At 47.4% G+C, this 16,149-nt stretch overlaps 1 protein-coding gene across 1 annotated transcript in view; it reads left to right on the top strand.

Moving 5' to 3' along the window:
- Window positions 1-2,879: 2,879 nt before the first annotated feature.
- The window catches only part of COLEC12 (collectin subfamily member 12), a 178,643-nt gene continuing 165,373 nt past the window's right edge, over window positions 2,880-16,149 (top strand). The window contains exon 1 of the mRNA XM_008160145.3: window positions 2,880-3,061. Within this exon, the coding sequence (XP_008158367.1) occupies window positions 3,055-3,061 (7 nt within the window). The 5' untranslated portion in view covers window positions 2,880-3,054. The remainder of the gene's footprint in view (window positions 3,062-16,149) is intronic.

Here is a 16,149-nt window from a genome sequence, read left to right as displayed (position 1 = left end):
GTGAAAAGGTAGTACTTAGCACAGGGTTGGGGTGAGTATTAAATGAGACGATGCTACCCCAGGTTTAAAGAGTAGTGTGAATGCAGGGCGGCATGGCTCTGCTGCTGGAGGTAGGGAGGCTTGATTATGACCTGGAGGCCCTGTAGCCCATCTCCACTGATGAATTCAAGGCATCTTCGCAGATTTGACTCAGTCATTTCGAACCATACCATTGTCTTCTTTGCCTTTCACTTGTCTCCTGGAGCCCCAGCTCAGTCCTCAACTCCTCCCAGAGCTCTTGACTAGAGAAATCTTGGTTAGTTGATGGACTGCATGTAACCACAACCTTCAGCCCTGTATACTCCAGAGAGGGCTCAGAAGAGGTGCCAGGCTGTTACCTTTGGGACCCAGTGGCATTAAGTACCTTCACATTATTGCACAACCATCACCACTATTCTGCACTCTCTTCATCTTGCAGATGCGAACATCTGTACCTGTTTTGTCTATCCAATCATCCACTGGTGGACACTGGTTGTTTTCACATATTAGCTATTGTGGATAATGATGCTATGAACATAGGTATACCAATACCTATTCAAGTCCCTGTTTTAATTATTTTGGACCTATATCCAGAAGCAGTATTGCTGGATCATATGGTAATCCTATGTTTAATTTTTTGAGAAACACCATACTGTTTTCCACAGTGGTTGCATCATTTTACACTTCTACCAGCAATGCTCAAAGGTTCTAATTTCTTCACATCTTCGCCAGCACTTATTTTCTGTGGTTTTTAATTTTTTATTATTTTTTATAATGGTCATTCTAGTGGGTGTAAAGTGATATTTCATTATAGTTTTTTAAAAGCATAACCTCTATTATTATTGATTAAGAAATCGTTTTTTTCCCCATTGAATTTTAGAGAGAGTGGAAGGGAAGGGGACAGACAGAGAGAGAAACATTGATGTGAGAAAGACACATTGATTGGTTGCCTCCCACACAAGCCCTGACCAGGGTTGGGGATCCAGCCTTTAAGCAAGGTACGTGTCCTTGACGGGAATCAAATTCAGAACTCTTCAGTCCTCCGGCCGACCCTCTGTCCACTGAGCCAAACCGGCTAGGGCTCATTATAGTTTTGATTTGCATTTCTCTAATGATTAGTGATGTTGAGCATTTTTTATATGCTTATTGCCCATTTGTGTATCTTCTTTGGAGAAATGTCTATTTGAGTCTTTGCCCATGTTTAAATTGAGTTGTTGGTTTTATTGTTGAGTTATAGGAGTTCTTTATATATTCTACATATTAACTCCTTATCAGATATATGGTTTGCAAATATTTTCTGTAGGTTTCTGAGAATATTTGCAAACCCCATTCTGTGGGTTGCCTTTTCACTCTGTTGATAGTATCCATTCATTCACAAAAGTTTTTAATTTTGATGAAATCCCATTAGTATCTATTTTTTCCTTTTGTTGGCTGTGTTTTTGGTGTCAGATGTATAATTTATATTTTTTAAATGATTTTTTTTTTCTATTCAAATACTGGAACCAAAATTCTCTCCACTTTTCAAAGAAACTGATGGACTTACTCCATCCTCATATTGGTTAGTAAACTCTGGGCTGAGGATCCATATGCTGGGCTCCCTCGGGGACTATGCAAGGCAAGGCAGGGATCTTAGGGAGAGCTGGAGCAAGTCTCTGAAGAACCTTCCGGGCCCTGTGGGTTCATCAATCGCTAACGTGAAAAGAAAAAAAAAAAAGTGCCAGTTTTTGTATTTTTCTTTGCCAGTCGTGTACACGTTTTCCCCTAATGTTCAAAAGAGAGAGCTTCTGGAATGGACAGTCTGTGAAATATTTTAGAATGTATTCATTTCTGGGCACTGCCTTTTACTAGAGCAAAGAGTTTCCTGTTTAGAAATGAATCAATGGGTTGGTTACACCGCGTTACCAAGTCCTTAGGAGAGGAAATCTGAAAAACTGTAGCCAGAATTGTAGTGCTTTTCGTGAAGTTACTAGTACCTGGTAACCTTTCATTGATTTCATAGTTGTTGAAGGAAGTTCCTCTGCACCTCCCTCCTCACAGCTCCACTCACCACTTCGTTTATGTTTGAAAGCAATAAAGCAATGGGTCTGCATGGGGGGAGGGGGGGGTCCTAAAAGAAAAGATAACACGATGGGCCACAATGAAAGGCATTTGCTATGAAGCCGGATCCCTTTCCTAGTTAAACAGGGTCGCCCGGTGGGAGTAAGGATGACTTTTCCAACCAAGGGGAGTGTGGTGCGTTTGTTGGTCTCTGCCTCTGCCTCTCTCCTGGAAGGTTCCAGAGTTGTAATTCCGCTCCGAGTTCTGCAGGACCCGCGTTTAAAGGTGCCTTCGGGTTCAGGGACGGCCCTGCCCGGGTGACAGCGGGCACGCTCCTCCGCAGCTGCCCTGTTTCCTTCGGTGTCAGCAAGCGGCCTGGAACTTTGAACCCTGGGGACCTTTCCCCCCAGTTTCACCCTCCCTGCCCCCGAGCCATTTGGGAACAACCTTGGGAACCACCACATCCTGCCACCCGCGTGCCGCTGCCGCTCCCCAACTCTCTCCACGTCCTGGGTAGCCTGGGGTCCAGAGATAAGCTCAGAAGCATCGCCTTCCACGCACGCCGAGGGGGGGACACTAGACGGCCCAGGAGACTTCGTCCCGCCGCTGGTCCAACGGGAAAAAGAACCCGGGAGAGCGCGGGCGAGGAGAGGCTTAGGCGAGAAAGTGACTGGGCAGGAGCGAAGGCAGGCGCGAGGGCGGGGCGGGCGCGGGAGGGCGCGAGAGGGGCGCGGGCGCGGGGGCCGGCGCGCCCCGGCGGGCCAGGGGGAGGGGCGCTGGCGGGCGCGGCGCCTCCCGCCCGGGGTGAGCGGCGCGCGCGGCGGCCCCGCGGCACAGAGCGCCGAGCAGGGAGCGCGGGCCGGCGGCGCGGGGGGAGGGCTCGAGCGCAGACGGCCGACGCGCGGCGCGGCTGCCATGGGCGCGCAGTGACCGCTGCTCAGCGCGAACTTCCTCGGCCGCGCGGAGCTCCCAGGCTGGCGGTGCGTCTCCTCCGTCACCATGAAAGGTAGGGCGGCGGCGGCGGCGGCGGCGAGGCGGGGCGGGCTTCGGATCGCGCTGGAAGGGGTGACGGCGCGTCCCGGCACGAACTTCTCTCGGCGTCGGGGGCGGGAGAGGAGCGGGCGCCGGGTCCCTGCGTGCACACTCGGGGCGCCTCGACCTCCGGGTTGGGGCTTGGAAGCGTACCAGTAGTCCCCGTCCCATCGTGTCTCTTCGAATTAGTCTGAAGCCCTAAGTCGTTGTTTACGGATTCCAGTTCCCAACTTTTTTTAATTGAAAAAAGATGCCGAGGAGAGTGGGAGGCATCCTCCTTCTCTCGAGTCCGCTTTCGGCTCGGCGGCGCTCCCCACTAACCCCGGGGTCCGCTGTCCTCCCCGGGTGCTGCCGCCTCTCCATCCTACAAGTCGGTCGGTGTGCGCCGGGCCGGGGGTTTCCTCCGAGGCCCGGGGATGTTCTTGGGGCGCCCTCCCCACATCTGGCAGTGATTAGGTGCCCGCGGAGTTCAGCTGGCTCGGGACGTGCGTTTGGCATCTTTCTCCACCAGACCCGCTGCCTGGAAAATCACTGCCCTCAGTCATGCCGCGTCCCTCCCCCCGTGCCCGCCCGCGTGTGGCGTTGGTGCGCCCACGTGTGTTCAGGGGTGACACGCACCATCCCGTTCACCGTCCCCTGGGCGGTGTCCACTGCAGGCCGGTTTGGGGGGCGTCAGATGCGATGGACCTTTAAACAGGGTCTCCAGGGGGAAGGGCTTGGCCGAGCACCCTCCAGTGCCGAAGAAGCAAGATTTGTCCGCAGGGCCCTGGTTTGTGTGGGGAGATACACAATTACCACGGAGGCACCAAAGGGAGTCAGTCCCTTGGGGCCAGGCCGGCGTGGGGTATGCACGAGACCCGATTTCCTGGTTTTGTGCTGGGGTCACACGCGTCAGCCCCTGCGTGGGCTGGGCCGGGGTGCGGGGGCCGGGTGCGACGCGCCGTCGGACCCGCGGGGACCGAGTGTCCGGCCACCCGCGGCCACGCGATGCGATCGCTGTCTGGGGGAGGTGCCCAGGGAGCCCCACACGCTCCCAAAGGGTAACTTTTGGCTCTAAGTGTCTCTGAAAAGGCGGTTCTTGCTCAACACTGCAGAGCCGTGTGTCCTACCAGTTACCTCTCCTTCTGGGGCGGTACGTCTCCAAATCAGGGGACCCCGGGAAGGGGCGGGGCGGGGCGGGGGCCGCTGCGCGCCAGGTGAAGCGTGGCCCTCCGGAGGCGAAGAGACACAGAAGATGATGCTACAACTTGATGCAACCCTCACGCTACAGAATTGCAGAACGCGGTTTGTGTTCTTCCTCTCCCCATCTCAGTCTCCCTCCTCGCATTTACATGTTAGGAAACACACCCAGTCTCCTTCGCTAGCCCGGGTGAGAGGATCCTTCCAGAGAGGAAGGAGTACCCGCGGCTGAAAGTTACCCTGGGGCTCCGTTACCCTCCTTTTAGCCAGAAGTTGAGTCTTCTCGTTGCTGGTCCCCGAAGCCAGTCGTTTTTGAATTCTTGGGAAAGATCAACTAGCCAACTCGCTCCGTCGGCTCCCAGGCGGACTCTTAAATCCCGAAGGCTGTGCTTTCGACTGGGTAATGGCTTTTTGCACGTGGGGCACTTTCCATTGTCATTTCCAGTCTGTAATAGAAAACACCTAAACACGCTGAACGCGTCTGTGTGGTAGTGACCCTGCCTTCTGGATCAGCTTGCAGACCTCCCAGGAGGAGGCTCTTGCTGACCCCCTGTGGTCTGGGCACTGCCTCAGTGGGGGAGGGGGAGGGGGAGTCAGGGACTGATGAATCCCTAGTTAGACTTGCCACTTTATTTTATTTTTTTAAATATGTTTTATTGACTTTTTACAGAGAGGAAGGGAGAGGGATAGAGAGCTAGAAACATTGACCAGGGATGTGCCCGCAACCAATGTACATGCCCTTGACCAGAATCGAACCCGGGACCTTTCAGTCCGCAGACCAACGCTCTATCCACTGAGCCAAACCGGTTTCAGCTAAACTTGCCACTTTAAACCCTCTTTAAAAATTAAGTGTTATGTAAGAGTTTTGCTTACCGACTGTTGCCATATAGTTTTCATTCACTCGTCTGTTTGTTGAGGTGGGGAGTAGAGGGGACAGTAATGGTGTATTTTTTAGTACCTACTAAGTGTATGATACCCTCTATAAGCACTCTGTCAGTCAGTCCTCCCAGCGACCCCATGAGGTGGGTATTTTAGCCCTTCCATTTTAGATGTGGAAACTGAGTCCGGAAGAAATAAGAACTGGCATTGAGAAGGATGGTAGTAGGCATCCAAAGACAACCTTCGCCAGTCTCCCTGTATTGCTTGGGAAGATGTAGGACACCAGATAGGCCAGGCGAGAATCTCCGATAACTAAACGGCCAAGTAACCCCACGGTGGTGCCGCAGCCAGGAAGGGGGGGAGCCAAGAAATCGGACACAAGCCCTCTGAAGCCAAGCACAGAGCGCCTTTCTAGCTAAAAGGGAAAGCCGCCTTTACCAAGTGGAATTATTTTGACAGTTTGCCATAGGTAAACAACCCGAAAATGTCCTTGGTTTTGTGATTAATGTCGCATAGGTATTAACTCATTATGCTCCAGAAAGGCAGTGTTTCCTTCGACTTTGATGTTCCTAAATGCCAGGTGTCAATGACAAGCCTTGTAAATTCTTAAAGTGTTACGTGAAAACATTCTTTAGCCAAATAGAAAATTAGTGGACACCTTAGAAATGATGGAAGTTTATTTCCAAGGCAAAAATCTAGCTCTTGTGTGTACCAGATGCTCTTTTAAGGTACCTATTTGACTTTATAATTCTGATGTTTAGACCTTAGACATGGCCTTTGTAGTAACCCAGGCTTCTGGAATGTAATTCCCTATCTGCTATGAGCCACAGCATCACCTATCCATTGCATTCAGCAAATATTTGTCTCAGTTCTCTTTCCTCCATCCCTGGAGTCACAAGTACCAAAATAATGACATCATTATATATTTTCCAGAAGAAAATTACTTACCCCGTTGCTGCAATACTTGAAGTCTTCCAAGCTGATTAAAACATGTAGTTGGTTTTAATTTGCTTCCAATTTTATTTTCAATTAGCTGTACTGTACCATAAATCTCATAGTTTTGGATAAATATTCACATTTTTTTAAGAAGGAATCTGACTCCTCTAGAGTTAGGTGTGTCATTACCAAATTACATTTTTGGTTCTGAAAGTTGGGAATGTTGGTGAGTTTCAATGCAGCAGCACTTGTTGCCTAAGAGACGGCTGAAAACAACCACCAGCACATGGGATCACAGAAGTCCAAAACACTGTCATAATTTAACACAGGGAGGAGGTTGGCGCCATCAAAACACAGTGTTCAGCTGCTTATTTTTGTGCTTTTTGTACAAAAATTTCTGAAATACTATTTGGCAATAATACTTTTAAAATGCACTAGTAAGCAGTAGACTTCTACTTCCTGTTGTGTTTTGGGACTCCTTGCTTTTCTAGTGTCTCTTAAATTTTTTTTTTCTAAATTTCAGTTTATGTTCAGTATTATTCGGTATTAGTTTCAGGTGTACAGCATAGAGGTTAGGCCATCATATACTTTACAAAGTGACCCCCCACCCCCGATATTTCCAATACCTACCTGGCACCATACATAGTTGTTACAGTACTAGAGGCCCAGTGCACGAATTCATGCACAGGTGGGGTCCCCCCCCCCCCCCCACCCCAGACTGGCCCCAATTGGGGCAGATTGGGGCCAGGCCTGTTGGGAGGAGGAGGAGACGGTGAGAGGTTGGCCTGCCCGGATTGAGGCCTGATCAGGCTGGCTGAGGGGAGGGGCCGCAGGTGATTGGCCAGCAGGCCCCACCCCTGATTGGGATGGGGGGCGACTGGGGGAGGGGCCAGCTATAGGGAAGGGCTGTGGGCCATAGGCCAGCTGGCCCCATCCCTGAATGGGGTAAGGGGGGCCGATCGGGGGTCAGTGGCTGGTGGAGGGGCCGTGGGAGGTTGGCCCGCCAGCCCCAACCCCTATTGGTGTGTGTGTGTGGGGGGTGATTGAGGACAGAGCTGGATGGGGAGAGGGACCGTGGGCCCATCAGGGTGGTGGGGGCTGATTGGGGGTGGGGCCAGCTGTGGGGAGGGGCTGTGGGCAGTGGGCCAGCTGGCCCTGCCCCCAAATGGGGTTGGCGTGGCTGATGGGGGGGGGGGGGGGGGGGGGCAGCGGCCTCGGGGAGGGGCCATGAGTGGTTGGCTGGCCGGCCTGCCCCTGATTGGAGCGGGGAGGCCAATCGGGGTCTGAGCTGGCTGGGGGAAGGGGCTGTGGGCAGTTGGCCAACTGGCACTGCCCCTGATTGGGGTGGGGGAGGGCAATCCTGGGTAGGGCTGGGCAGGGGGGAGGGGCTGCAGGAGGTTGGCCGGCCGCCTCCACCCCCTATTGGGGTGAGGGGGGGCGATCAGGGGTGGGGCCGGCTGGGGGGGAGAGACCGTGGGAGTTTGGCCTGCCGCAGCGGGTCGTTCCAGTTGTTAAGGCATTCCAGTTGCTGGCTTTTTATATATGTAGATTATTAACTATACTCTCTATGCTGCACTTTACATCCCCATGACTATTCTGTAACTACCAATTTGTAATGCTGAATCCCTTTACCTTTTCACCCAGTTCCCCAACCTTCCTCCTTTCCCAGTGTCTCTTTAAGATTTCTTGTCCTTAATTGGGATAAGCAAACAAGTGTAAGGGCTGACTGCATTTAACATGGGAAGATGCATGTTTTCCGAAGGGAAATGAAAACAAAGTGAGGCCTTTCCCCCTTCACTGATTGGGAATTGGGGCTGCCCTTCCTCTGGAAGGCAAATTTACAATTACAATCTAATTATACTTTTGACTTTCCATTAGTTTGGGGATGCTTGACATTCTTGAGCTGAGGTTTAATTATTGCAAAGTACAGATTCTTTTCTGTGGTCTCCTGTGCAGTTTCTCAAGATTGTTCCCATGCCCCCTGTTCACTCTGTGGCTCATCCACCGAAAATGGTGTGCCTGGGGAAAGCTGGCAGATGATAGCTCCCAAGCTATATCATAACTAGGTGTCTCACTTTCTGATTAATGCTTATTCTCATTAAAACATTATTTCAAAACAGTTGATGCAACTACTGCCAAAGCAAGTTAAGTGGCCCCTGAAGTATTAGTTTTCAGATGGGAAAACTGACATTTAAGTTTTATGATAGAAAAGGTGTGTTTTGCCTTGAGTCATCCCAGCATGGGGGGCCAGTCTCTGACACACAGGGCTCCCCATGGTGGGAAGGAGGGTGACGCTCCCGAAGAGGAAGCCCAGAGTGGCAGCAGAGCCCAGCCTTCCTGCTGGCAGTATATGGTGAGGATGCTTCGGAGCTTCAGCGGTTGAATCAGAGTGAAGAGAGTCAGGCAGTTTGAGGACTGGGGACAGTATTCTAGGTCTTTGAAGTAATCATCCCGTGAAGAGCGGCTACCCCCACTGTGCGGTAGGCTCCACCAGGCTGGTCCTACCCTTTCCATCTTAAAAAAAAATCCTCATTAGAGAATATACTTATTGATGAGAGAGAGAGAGAGAGAGAGAGAGAGAGAGAGAGAGAGAGAGAGAGAGAGAGAGAGAGAGGAGAGAGAGAGAGAAGAAGGAGAAGGAGAAGGAGAAGAAGAAGAAGAAAGAGAAGAAAAAGAGAAGAGAAGAGAAGAGAAGAGAAGAGAAGAGAAGAGAAGAGAAGAGAAGAGAAGAGAAAACATTGATCAGTTGCCTCTCATACATGTCATGTCCCAATCTGGGACTGAACCCACAACCTAGGTATGTGCCTTGACCAGGATTTGAACATGCAACCTTTTTTGATGTGTAGAACAACGCTCCAACCAACTGAGCCACCCGGCTAGGGTTGCCCTTTCCATCTTTTGCTAGTCTGCCACTCCGAAGGCACAGCCTCTCTCAACTTCTGGAGTTCCTGTCTATGGCTTTGAGGCAGGGAACAGGGATGAGGTTGAGCTGTACTGTGGTTTGTGCTTACAAACAACTTTTTAGGTCTGACTGACTGATGGGCCACTTAATATCTGCACTTGCTATTTTTTCCTTTAGTAATAGCTAACATTATTGAGTACTTGCCATGACAGGCTCTATTATTTCCTCTATTGTACAGATAGGAAAACTTAGGCTCAGAGAGGTTGAGTGACCTGTTTCAGGGCACCTAACTAGTTAGTAGGGAAATTAGTATTCAAACGCAGACAGTCTGAGTCCAGAATCCACATGTTACACCTCTAGCCTAGTCTCCCTCTTAGCCACACCCTAATAATTCACTTGATCAACACACAGTGAAGTATCTACTGTGTGCCACATTCTGCTAGATACTGAGTGAGCAAGATGGAGAAGCTCCTACTGTCTGGATTCAGATCTATAATAACCTGACATCAGAGGTCTGTAGAAATTGATGTGCTCTTCAGCCAGTCACTAGGGGAGACTCTCTAGTTGGGAGCTCTTGCAAAGATAAAGCAGATTCCAGGGTTGCTGCTGGATGTAGCATTCATCTCCTGGGAGGTTTTGCTTATGGCTGATTGGATGAATGTGGATGGCCCTGAAGCCATCAACTCTAACAACAGTCCCTGCAAGATCCTTGCTGACAGGTTTACAATGAGATAGGAAACATTGTCAGAAGTGCCATTTTTAAGAACAGACTGTAACCACCAGTAGGTGGTCAGTAAAATAGAATAATCCTATATGATAAAAGGCTAATATGCAAATAGACCGAACAGCGGAATGATGGGTTGCTATTATGCACACTGACCACCAGGGGCAGATGATCAACACAGGAGCTGCCCCCTGGTGGTCAGTGTGCTCCTACAGGGGGAGCACCGCTCAGCCAGACGTTGGGCTCATGACTGGTGAGTGCAGCGGTGGTGGTGGGAGCCTCTCTCGCTTCTGCAGCAGTGCTAAGGAAGTCCAACTGACGGCCAAGGGAGCGGGCCTAAGCCATCAGTTGGACATCCCCCGAGGGCTCCCAGACTGAGACAGGGTGCAGGCTGTGCTGAGGGATCCTCCTCTCCCCGAGTGCATGAATTTCATGCACTGGGCCTATAGTATAGTATAGTATAGTATAGTATAGTATAGTATAGTATAGTATAGTATAGTATAGTATAGTGTAGTATAGTGTAATATAATATAATATAATATAATATAATATAATATAATATAATATAATATATAAACATCTTAAATAAGGAGTATGGAGGTTTAGGCACTCTTCATAGGAAGTGCTATCTTTATTGCTAACAACAGTTTCTAAGACAACAACCATTCAAACCTTGAGGGAGGTAACTTTTCTTCAAGCAGCTATTTGATTTCTTTAGGAGAATGATATTTGAAGAGTCCAAACCAACATAGTACCTTGAAAAGGTCTTGCCAGTTGCTTAAGGGGCCTTCATAATAATATAGCAGTGAAAGCCAATGTAAGCAGAAACTAGTAATCCAAAATTAAGATTCCAAAGATATGCTAAGGCTCTTTTAACCCCTGAATTTACTATAATTATTCAATCAACACTCTTAAAAACATAGAAGAAATGTGTTCTTCAATATGGGAGATTTAATAAATTTATTGTACTTGGATATATTAAATATGACTCCCTGTGCTTCCTGAATGGTTTGGGACCATAACTCAGTATCACAGGAAGTCATATTCAGTAGCCTAAGTTGGACGTTTGACATTCTGCATGAAAAACTAACTTGTTGTTGGTTCTGTGGAAGTAGCCAAACTTCTTTGGGCCTCAGTCACTTCCTTGTGACATAGAAATGTTAGGAAACGAGTTGATATTTATATAACAGTTTATTATTCAAAGGTGAAAATTGTCCAACTTTATAGTTGAAAATATTACTTTAAAATATAACCATTTCATAAAATGCAATTATATGTACTGATTCCAGGAGTTGAATCTGATGATTTTAGTGTGATGGCAAAGGATGTGGGCTATGAATCCAGAGGGTCTGGTGACCACAGGCAAGTTACTTAACCACTGGGGCCCCCAGGGTCCTCATCTGTCAAGTGGAAGAATAATGGCATCTACCAGATAGACTTTTTTGAGGATTAAATAGGTTAGTGTAGATCAATTGTTTAGACTGGTATCTAGCACTTAATGGGAACTTAAGGTGTTTCAGTTGTAGTAAAACTGTTATTGTAACCTGCTGCTTCCTTCAGGCAGTAATATAATTGCCAATTATGAACCATTTATGGTAAGTTTACCATGAAAACAAAAGTTCAGTTTTGAAATGAAAGTAATTTTCAAATGACAAATGTGCTCGAACTGACCTCAGGGACAGGAAGAGCTGTGCGCTCAATGGAGAACAGTGCTATATTGGTCCATCTCCAGCTGCCGTCACTGGTGTTATTGTCATTTTTTTTAATATAGTAAAAAATCAGCCCTACCGAAAATGCAGGGACCAGATTTATAGTGACGTTTGTCACTCTAATGAAATGGTACAATTTTCTCATTTGTTATGATCTATATATATAAAAACCTAAGCGACCATTATGACCAAACAAACGAACAAACGACCGGTCACTATGATGCACACTGACCACCAGGGGGCAGATGCTCAACACAGGAGCTGCCCCCTGGTGGTCAGTGCGCTCCCACGGCCCCTCCTCTCTGGCCAGCTGTCCCCAATTGCTCGATCCAGGCCTGCCAGCCAACCTCCCACAGTCCCTCCCCTCTCCCCTCCCCCCATGCACAAATTTGTGCACCGGGCCTCTAGTAGTGGTATAACATTGGTAAATATATGTAAATATATTTAATATAGCTAGGCGCATTAATTTTCCAGGAGCACTATTATTCAGGTGCCTACTAATAATGACATAATATTTTTATAGATTTGTATCTCAAATTCAGTGTCCCCTTTTATCCAGTTAGGATAGGACATCAAGGAATTAAAACATAAGACAAATTTGTCTCTAGATAAGTGTTAGGACAGATTTATGTATATGTTTTCTTAACCACTTGGCATCATGTCTATTTAGTTGGTATTGTGCATTTCCCATTAACCTGTCACATTTCTATTTTATTTATAATTTATAATTGGGCCACTAGGCCCTAACTAGCTTTCATTTATTCTTTATCTAGGATGTTATTTAAGTGGCTCCAAATGTTTATTATGTGTATAGCCTCTGAAGGAACTTGCAGGCTGGTAGGCAAGGTAAGATTTATGCATAAACAACTGGAATCCAATGTAAAAGTCAAATGTCCTACTTGAGGTTTAGGCAAATGTAGCTGGAGGAACCAGGAAGAGAGGGCAACCTGGCTGAAGACAGGGTTCTTTTCATTTGGAGGGGAGATTTGAGCTGATTCATTAGCGTGAATTATATTTCGTATTTCAGGTTACATTACTCTAATAGTAATTTAATAGTCATTAAAGAGGCAGGTGGTACATCAGAGCCACACTGAAACTGTCAAGTATGACATTTCAGCGTGGGAAATGAGAGAAAATCCAACTCAAAGTTTTCTCAAACTGTCTACTAAGCTCTATTTTGCTCCATCATTTGTAATTAATTACAGTATATTGCTTTGGCATATTTGTTTGGATAAACTAAATGTAAAGTTAAGTGATTTCAAAACAAAACAGATGTATACCAGTAAGTTTTGTGTGTGATTTTTTTTTTTTTAAACAAAGGCCACTTATTTTTTCCGTGCCTCCAGAGAAATGGATGGCATTAGTTTTTCTTGCCAAATGACACATGTCCCTTCAAGGGCCCTTATAAAATTTGAAGTGAGTGTTCAAGTCCTCATCCTGACTCTCCTGTTATTAACCTGACCAGCATGATTGGATGAGAAGGTCCTTCATTGAAGAAAGGGAGGTCCATTACTTTCCCTGTAGTTACACATGAATGATGGATGTAGGGGTCAAGGTTTTGAGTGTCATATTTGTTTCTTTTTAAGTGTTGAAGTTGGCTGCTGGGGGAAATTTGGTTTAGTCCCCACTATCAATTTGGAGTAAAAGTAACAAACAATCCTCCTCAGTTTTGATGGAGTATAACAGAAGGAAAAAGATACTACATCTCTTTGTCCTAAAAACAAGAATCTGCTATTTTTACAAGCATCAGAATTATAAATTGTGCCGTGATATGGAGTCATTTTATGTCTTTACTAGAGGCCCGGTGCTCAAAATTCGTGCACTCGGAGGAGGGGTGTCCCTCAGCCCAGACTGCACCCTCTAGCACTCCGGGAGCCCTCAGGGGATGTCCGACATAAGTCAGACATCCTTATCACTGTTGCGGAGGCGGGAGAAGCTCCCACCACCACTGCTGCGCTAGCCAGCCATGAGCCCGGCTTCTGGCTGAGCGGTGCTCCCCCTGTGGGAGCACACTGACCACCAGGGGACAGCTCCTTCATTGAGAATCTGCCCCCTAGTGGTCAGTATGTGTCATAGTGACCGGTCGTTGTGCTGTTTGGTCGATTTGCATAATTAGCCTTTTATTATATAGGATAATTTTGACTTAATAAAAAACACCCCAAAAGTAATCCCATTGCAAAACATGAAACTCAGAAAGTAGTTGAGTAATCAAAATAAGTCCCTTGGAATATTTGAAATAATCTGCAAGTATTTAAATGGTTACAGATTCCTTTATCCATTTAGGATGGGGTAGGGGGAAGACCTGGAGCTGTTGAATGGGAGACAGGCTCTAAAGGGAAGTCAATATATAAAAAATATCCTGAACCTCAGATATTTTATTACATGCACTGACTCATTCACTGGCAGAATATGTCTATGGCCCAGAGATGCCAGTGGGGTAGCATGAGGTTTTATATTTGTAAAGCTGTAAAACTAGGACAGGTGTTATCAGTACTGCTCTTAGGGTTAAATCAAGGTTAAAGTATGTCTGTCTTCAGTTTTTACAGCTCCAAGTACATTGAGGTAAATTTTCTTCAATATCACACATTTCGATGTCAATTAGCTACAGCCCAAATTGAACCCACCCTACATATTTCTCTTCCCTGCTGTTGCCCTCCCCCAAATGCTAACCTCAGACTGGAGCTTTGTGTCTTTTGAAAAGTAGTCCCTACGCAAACCTAAAGCTATTCTGTATTTCACGAACATTCAAGATCTGGGATATATATTTTGGACTTTAAAGCACAGCAGCTGCTATCTCTACCTCTGCCACCTTATTAAAAAAACAACAACACCCCCCCCCGCCCCTCATATTTATTGTCAGGTGCTTCCGTTTACCAATTCACTTTTCCATCCCAACAACGTGTGATGGGAATTATTAGTCCCATCTTATAGGAGACTGAGAGGCAGATGTGAGCTTATGTTGTCAGTACAAAGTAGACCCATTCTTCAAACCCAGGTCTTTCAGTTCCAAAGCCCAAGCTTTAGCATCACATCGGCATCTGGCCTTAGGAGAGAAGTCCTCCAAAATAGCATAGCAGCATCTGAAGTGATACCTGAAACATTTAGCAGTCCTGTGACACATTGTGGAGGCCACAGCTCTCACAGACAACCACCTGAAAGCGATTCAATGGGACACTGGCCAGTGGAGTGTGGCTGTAGACTCGGGGATCCAGATTGCACTGAGCATTTGGCCCTAGGGGTGCAGGGGCACCTTCTTCCCTCCTCACCAAGAGGCTTTCCACAACAGGTAGTGGTGGTGGGGACAGATGGGGGGCAGCGTGCAGGAATGCTCATAGCAGAGGGTGCCCGCGGGCTGGTGGGAAGCCGTTATATATTTGAACAGTGGATGGGACTGTACTGTTTCGTTCGGACAGTGATGACTACACAAGAGCTGGAGCTGCGTCAAGGTAGAAACAGTAGAGTAGCTGATGGACATGCTCACGTGAATGGCAGCCCTGAGCTCAGCTTGGAAGAGTGGTCTACAGTCCGTCTAACCTCTGTCCAGGGTCCTTCATCTTGGCTTCTGAAAAAGTCTGAACGTGTTCTGTTCCATTTGGCATTTGTCGGAACCCGCTTTGTGCCTGGTACTGAAGGCTGGAGGTCCCGACTTTTTACTCTGTTGCCTCAGGCGGAATTCCGTACCCTGGCCCTTTGGAGAGCAGGACGCCTTTTCTGCTCAGCAGCATGTGTTGGACCTGGGCGCTTTCCTTTGCCTACCTGACCTTTATCTTCCATTCACATTCCCTTGCTTTGTTTGCTTTACTTTATTTATTTTTTTTTTATCAAAGTTAGAGATGTGCATAGTTTAAAGAGTTCAATAATATCACAGATTTACTATGAAAAACTCTAGTTTCCTGCCCAGCCCTCCATCATTTCATCGTTCACCATTCCCCAGAGACAACCTCTTGAGAACATTTTTTGGCATTTGTGGGTTTTTTTTATATTTACTTTTCTTTCCGTTATCTACTGATGCCTAATAAACCATCCCCAACCCTGTGGCTTAAAACAACAGCTGTTTATTTTTTCATGATTTTGCGATTCGGGTCAGGCTCGGTAGGGCGGCTGGCCTCTGCTTCCCAAGACGTTGGCCAGACTCCCCTGGAGGGAGCATCATCGGGGTGGACAGAATGGCTGAGGGCTCCCTGCTCTTTATCTCCTTCCTTTAACAGTCCCTCATCCTCCAGAGGTCCTCTCTCTCCAGGTGGCCTCTAGTCCAGCAGGGTAGTCAGACCTTTCACATGACAGCTGCCTGCCAAGCGGGTGAAAACAAGCTGGAAGGCCACTAAGGCGTAGGCGCCAAGGTCAGCCACTCTGGCACATTCTATCAGCCAAAGCAGGTCACAGGCCCTTCCAGACTGAAAAGGAGTGGAAGTGGACTGACAGGCCGAGGGATGGAAATAAATGTCGGTAGCCCTTTATGCAGACATTCTCCCAGGACCCATATCATGACCCATAAGTGATATGCTTCTGGTACGCTTCCTTATTCTTATTTTAGTTTTAGGCATTATATATTGACTTCCCTTTAGAGCAGATGAGAATTTAGTCCTTTCTCCCTCCCTCTAATGGAAACCTGTTACCCTCCATCGTCCCAATATAATTATGTCCCAATCTTGATTGGCTCAATATTCAATGTTTGCCTTATTACAATGATGTAAATGCTATTCACCGCAGACTTGTATTTCTTTCTTGTGTAA

Source organism: Eptesicus fuscus, chromosome 12, assembly GCF_027574615.1.
Source record: "Eptesicus fuscus isolate TK198812 chromosome 12, DD_ASM_mEF_20220401, whole genome shotgun sequence".
Classification (NCBI taxonomy): domain Eukaryota; kingdom Metazoa; phylum Chordata; class Mammalia; order Chiroptera; family Vespertilionidae; genus Eptesicus; species Eptesicus fuscus.
This window is presented reverse-complemented; position numbering and strand designations above follow the sequence as displayed.